Raw genomic sequence first — 7,392 nt, 5'->3', positions numbered from 1 at the left:
CACAGCTGATTGGAGAGTTGGGCTCGCTGCAGATCCCGTTGAGGGGCGAGACCGGGCACCTTGCGGGAGAATGAATATACCATAAATAGAGACGTGTGACTTTGCACCATGCTTCCAATATATATATAATATACATTTGAATCTTTAGAAGAAATGTAGGGTGAGATTTAATAGGATGAGAGATTCAGAAAGTGAGATATTTGGTTAGAAATCTCCAGTTTTTTTAAAGCGGAAATCATTTACACTGCAAACTCAAACTGATTTTGCAGTGTAAATGATTGCCGCTTTAACAAAACTGGAGATTTCTTAAGGAATCTCTCACTTTCCGTATCTCTCATCCTATTAAATCTCACCCATAGGCTGGTGACTGACACATATTTTTTACATTGCAGAACGTTTTACTAACACAACTACAACAGCACCTAAAACAACTGGGATAATGACCACTACTGCACTTACAGCTACAGGGACACTGGCAACTGTCATATACTTAACTACAGGAACACTGACCTCCACTGCTGTAGCCACAACTACTGTTGCTCCCTCAGCTACTTCATCTACATCAACACCAGTGCCTACGTCATCTACTGTACCTACAACCAGTGCATCCACAACTACTTCATCTACATCAACATCAGTACCCACATCATCTACTGTACCTACAACAAGTGCTCCCACAACTACTTCATCTACATCAACATCAGTGCCTACATCATCTACTGTACCTACAACTGGTACATCCACAACTACTTCATCTACATCAACACAAGTGCCTACATCATCTACTTTACCTACAACTGGTGCATCCACAACTACTTCATCTACATCAACACCAGTGCCTACATTATCTACTGTACCTACAACTGGTGCATCCACAACTACTTCATCTACATCAACATCAGTACCTACATCATCTACTGTACCTACAACAAGTGCTTCCACAACTACTTCATCTACATCAACATCAGTGCCTACATCATCTACTGTACCTACAACAAGTGCTTCCACAACTACTTCATCTACATCAACATCAGTGCCTACATCATCTACTGTACCTACAACTGGTGCATCCACAACTATTTCATCTACATCAACATCAGTGCCTACATCATCTACTGTACCTACCACTGGTGCATCCACAACTACTTCATCTACATTAACATCAGTGCCTACATCATCTACTGTATCTACAACTGGTGCTCCCACAACTACTTTATCTACATCATCATCAGTGCCTACATCATCTACTGTACCTACAACTGGTGCTCCCACAACTACTTTGTCTACATCAACATCAGTGTCTACATCATCTACTGTACCTACCACTGGTGCATCCACAACTACTTCATCTACATCAACATCAGTGCCTACATCATCTACTGTATCTACAACTGGTGCTCTTACAACTACTTCATCTACATCAACATCAGTGCCTATATCATCTACTTTACCTACAACTGGTGCTCCCACAATTACTTCATCTACATCAACATCAGTGCCTACATCATCTACTGTATCTACAACTGGTGCATCCACAACTACTTCAGCTACATCAACACCATTGCCTACATCATCTACTGTACCTACAACTGGTGCATCCACAACTACTTCAGCTACATCAACACCAGTTCCCACAATATCTACTGTACCTACAACTGGTGCTCCCACCACTACAGGAACAATCCCTACAACTGCTAAATCCACAACTATGGGAACAGTCCCTACAACTGCTGCACCCACAAATACAGTAACAATCCCTACATCAACTGCACCCACAACTACAGGAACAGTCCCTACAACTGCTGCACCCACAACTACAGCAACAATGCAAACAACTGCTGCACCCACAACTACGGGAACCGTTCCTACAACTTCTGCAGCCACAACTACGGGAACAGTCCCTACAACTGCTGCACCCACAACTACGGGAACAGTCCCTACAACTGCTGCACCCACAGCTACAGGAACAGGCCCTACAACTGCAGCAGCCACAACTATGGAAACAGTCCCTATAACTGCTGCACCCACAACTACAGGAACAGTCCCTACAACTGCTGCAGCCACAACTATGGGAACAGTCACTACAACTGCTGCACCCACAACTATGGGAACAGTCCCTACAACTGCTAAAGGAACAGTCCCTACAACTGCTACACCCACAATTACAGGAACAGTCCCTACAACTGCTGCAGCCACAACTATGGGAACAGTCCCTACAACTGCTGCACCCACAACTATGGGAACAGTCCCCACAACTGCTGCACCCACAACTACAGGAACAGGCCCTACAACTGCAGCACCCACAACTATAGGAACAGTCCCTACAACTGCTGCACCCACAGCTACGGGAACAGTCCCTACAACTGCTAAAGGAACAGTCCCTACAACTGCTAGACCCACAATTACAGGAACAGTCCCCACAACTGCTGCAGCCACATCTATGGGAACAGTCCCTACAACTGCTGCACCCACAACTACAGGAACAGTCCCTACAACTGCTTCACCCACAACTACGGGAACAGTCCCTACAACTGCTGCACCCACAACTACAGGAACAGTCCCTATAACTGCTACACCCACAACTACAGAAACAGTCCCTACAACTGCTGCAGTCACAATTTTGGGAACAGTCCCTACAACTGCTGCACCGACAACTACGGGAACATTCCCTACAGCTGTTTCACCCACAGCTACAGGAACAGGCCCTACAACTGCTGCACCCACAACTACGGGAACAGTCCCTACAACTGCTAAAGGAACAGTCCCTACAACTGCTAAAGGAACAGTCCCTACAACTGCTAAAGGAACAGTCCCTACAACTGCTACACCCACAATTACAGGAACAGTCCCTACAACTACTGCAGCCACAACTATGGGAACAGTCCCTACAACTGCTGCAGCCACAACTATGGGAACAGTCCCTACAACTGCTTCACCCACAACTACAGGAACAGTCCCTACAACTACTGCAGCCACAACTATGGGAACAGTCCCTACAACTGCTGCACCCAGAACTACGGGAACAGTCCCCACAACTGCTGCACTCACAACTACGGGAACAAACCCTACAACTGCTGCACCCACAACTACAGGAACAGTCCCTACAACTGCTGCACCCACCTCTACGGGAACAGTCCCTAAAACTTCTGAACCCAGAACTACAGAAACAGTCCCTACAACTGCTGCAGTCACAACTACAGGAACATTCTCTACAACTGCTGCACCCACAATTACAGGAACAGTCCCTACAACTGCTGCAGCCACAACTATGGGAACAGTCCCTACAACTGCAGCACCCACAACTATGGGAACAGTCCCCACAACTGCTGCACCCACAACTACAGGAACAGGCCCTACAACTGCAGCACCCACAACTACAGGAACAGTCTCTACAACTGCTGCACCCACAGCTACGGGAACAGTCCCTACAACTGCTAAAGGAACAGTCCCTACAACTGCTACACCCACAATTACAGGAACAGTCCCCACAACTGCTGCAGCCACATCTATGGGAACAGTCCCTACAACTGCTGCACCCACAACTACAGGAACAGTCCCTACAACTGCTTCACCCACAACTACGGGAACAGTCCCTACAACTGCTGCACCCACAACTACAGGAACAGTCCCTATAACTGCTACACCCACAACTACAGGAACAGTCCCTACAACTGCTGCAGTCACAATTTTGGGAACAGTCCCTACAACTGCTGCACCGACAACTACGGGAACATTCCCTACAGCTGTTTCACCCACAGCTACAGGAACAGGCCCTACAACTGCAGCACCCACAACTACGGGAACAGTCCCTACAACTGCTGCACCCACAACTACGGGAACAGTCCCTACAACTGCTGCACCCACAACTGCGGGAACAGTCCCTACAACTGCTAAAGGAACAGTCCCTACAACTGCTACACCCACAATTACAGGAACAGTCCCTACAACTACTGCAGCCACAACTATGGGAACAGTCCCTACAACTGCTGCAGCCACAACTATGGGAACAGTCCCTACAACTGCTTCACCCACAACTACAGGAACAGTCCCTACAACTACTGCAGCCACAACTATGGGAACAGTCCCTACAACTGCTGCACCCAGAACTACGGGAACAATGCCAACAACTGCTGCACTCACAACTACGGGAACAAACCCTACAACTGCTGCACCCACAACTACAGGAACAGTCCCTACAACTGCTGCACCCACCTCTACGGGAACAGTCCCTACAACTGCTGCACCCACCTCTACGGGAACAGTCCCTAAAACTTCTGAACCCAGAACTACAGAAACAGTCCCTACAACTGCTGCAGTCACAACTACAGGAACATTCTCTACAACTGCTGTACCCACAACTACGGGAACAGTCCCTACAACTGCTGCACCCACAACTACGGGAACAGTCCCTACAACTGCTTCCCCCACAACTACAGGAACAGTCCCTACAACTGCTGCACCCACAGCTACAGGAACAGGCCCTACCACTGCAGCAGCCACAACTACGGAAACAGGCCCTACAACTGCAGCAGCCACAACTACGGAAACAGTCCCTACAACTGCTGCACCCACAACTACAGGAACAGTCCCTACAACTGCTACACCCATAATTACAGGAACAGTCCCTACAACTGCTGCAGCCACAACTATGGGAACAGTCCCTACAACTGCTGCATTCACAACTACGGGAACAGTCCCTACAACTGTTTCACCCACAGCTACAGGAACAGGCCCTACAACTGCAGCACCCTCAACTACGGGAACAGTCCCTACAACTGCTGCACCCACAACTACGGGAACAGTCCCTACAACTGCTGCACCCACAACTACGGGAACAGTCCCTACAACTGCTAAAGGAACAGTCCCTACAACTGCTACACCCACAATTACAGGAACAGTCCCTACAACTGCTGCACCGACAACTACGGGAACATTCCCTACAGCTGTTTCACCCACAGCTACAGGAACAGGCCCTACAACTGCAGCACCCACAACTACGGGAACAGTCCCTACAACTGCTGCACCCACAACTATGGGAACAGTCCCTACATCTGCTAAAGGAACAGTCCCTACAACTGCTAAAGGAACAGTCCCTACAACTGCTACACCCACAATTACAGGAACAGTCCCTACAACTACTGCAGCCACAACTATGGGAACAGTCCCTACAACTGCTGCAGCCACAACTATGGGAACAGTCCCTACAACTGCTTCACCCACAACTACAGGAACAGTCCCTACAACTACTGCAGCCACAACTATGGGAACAGTCCCTACAACTGCTGCACCCAGAACTATGGGAACAATACCAACAACTGCTGCACTCACAACTATGGGAACAAACCCTACAACTGCTGCACCCACAACTACAGGAACAGTCCCTACAACTGCTGCACCCACCTCTACGGGAACAGTCCCTAAAACTTCTGAACCCAGAACTACAGAAACAGTCCCTACAACTGCTGCAGTCACAACTACAGGAACATTCTCTACAACTGCTGCACCCACAATTACAGGAACAGTCCCTACAACTGCAGCACCCACAACTATGGGAACAGTCCCCACAACTGCTGCACCCACAACTACAGGAACAGGCCCTACAACTGCAGCACCCACAACTACAGGAACAGTCTCTACAACTGCTGCACCCACAGCTACGGGAACAGTCCCTACAACTGCTAAAGGAACAGTCCCTACAACTGCTACACCCACAATTACAGGAACAGTCCCCACAACTGCTGCAGCCACATCTATGGGAACAGTCTCTACAACTGCTGCACCCACAACTACAGGAACAGTCCCTACAACTGCTTCACCCACAACTACGGGAACAGTCCCTACAACTGCTGCACCCACAACTACAGGAACAGTCCCTATAACTGCTACACCCACAACTACAGGAACAGTCCCTACAACTGCTGCAGTCACAATTTTGGGAACAGTCCCTACAACTGCTGCACCGACAACTACGGGAACATTCCCTACAGCTGTTTCACCCACAGCTACAGGAACAGGCCCTACAACTGCAGCACCCACAACTACGGGAACAGTGCCTACAACTGCTGCACCCACAACTACGGGAACAGTCCCTACAACTGCTGCACCCACAACTGCGGGAACAGTCCCTACAACTGCTAAAGGAACAGTACCTACAACTGCTACACCCACAATTACAGGAACAGTCCCTACAACTACTGCAGCCACAACTATGGGAACAGTCCCTACAACTGCTGCAGCCACAACTATGGGAACAGTCCCTACAACTGCTTCACCCACAACTACAGGAACAGTCCCTACAACTACTGCAGCCACAACTATGGGAACAGTCCCTACAACTGCTGCACCCAGAACTACGGGAACAATGCCAACAACTGCTGCACTCACAACTACGGGAACAAACCCTACAACTGCTGCACCCACAACTACAGGAACAGTCCCTACAACTGCTGCACCCACCTCTACGGGAACAGTCCCTACAACTGCTGCACCCACCTCTACGGGAACAGATCCTAAAACTTCTGAACCCAGAACTACAGAAACAGTCCCTACAACTGCTGCAGTCACAACTACAGGAACATTCTCTACAACTGCTGCACCCACAACTACGGGAACAGTCCCTACAACTGCTACACCCACAACTACGGGAACAGGCCCTACAACTGCTTCCCCCACAACTACAGGAACAGTCCCTACAACTGCTGCACCCACAGCTACAGGAACAGGCCCTACAACTGCAGCAGCCACAACTACGGAAACAGGCCCTACAACTGCAGCAGCCACAACTACGGAAACAGTCCCTACAACTGCTGCACCCACAACTACAGGAACAGTCCCTACAACTGCTACACCCATAATTACAGGAACAGTCCCTACAACTGCTGCAGCCACAACTATGGGAACAGTCCCTACAACTGCTGCACTCACAACTACGGGAACAGTCCCTACAACTGTTTCACCCACAGCTACAGGAACAGTCCCTACAACTGCTGCACCCACAACTACGGGAACAGTCCCTACAACTGCTGCACCCACAACTACAGGAACAGTCCCTACAACTGCTACACCCATAATTACAGGAACAGTCCCTACAACTGCTGCAGCCACAACTATGGGAACAGTCCCTACAACTGCTGCACTCACAACTACGGGAACAGTCCCTAGAACTGTTTCACCCACAGCTACAGGAACAGGCCCTACAACTGCAGCACCCTCAACTACGGGAACAGTCCCTACAACTGCTGCACCCACAACTACGGGAACAGTCCCTACAACTGCTGCACCCACAACTACGGGAACAGTCCCTACAACTGCTAAAGGAACAGTCCCTACAACTGCTACACCCACAATTACAGGAACAGTCCCTACAACTACTGCAGCCACAACTATGGGAAC

At 49.3% G+C, this 7,392-nt stretch overlaps 1 protein-coding gene across 1 annotated transcript; it reads left to right on the top strand.

The window, feature by feature from the left end:
- Window positions 1-323: 323 nt before the first annotated feature.
- Window positions 324-2,754, top strand: LOC146027314 (uncharacterized). The gene is made up of 2 exons (XM_083158246.1): window positions 324-2,137; window positions 2,395-2,754. Exons 1-2 carry the CDS (start codon window positions 440-442, stop codon window positions 2,752-2,754), a joined length of 2,058 nt encoding a protein of 685 aa, XP_083014372.1. The 5' UTR covers window positions 324-439.
- The last annotated feature ends 4,638 nt before the right edge of the window (window positions 2,755-7,392 follow it).

The sequence above is a fragment of the Crinia signifera genome, chromosome 8, assembly GCF_055691185.1.
Source record: "Crinia signifera chromosome 8, ASM5569118v1, whole genome shotgun sequence".
NCBI lineage: Eukaryota > Metazoa > Chordata > Amphibia > Anura > Myobatrachidae > Crinia > Crinia signifera.
This window is presented reverse-complemented; position numbering and strand designations above follow the sequence as displayed.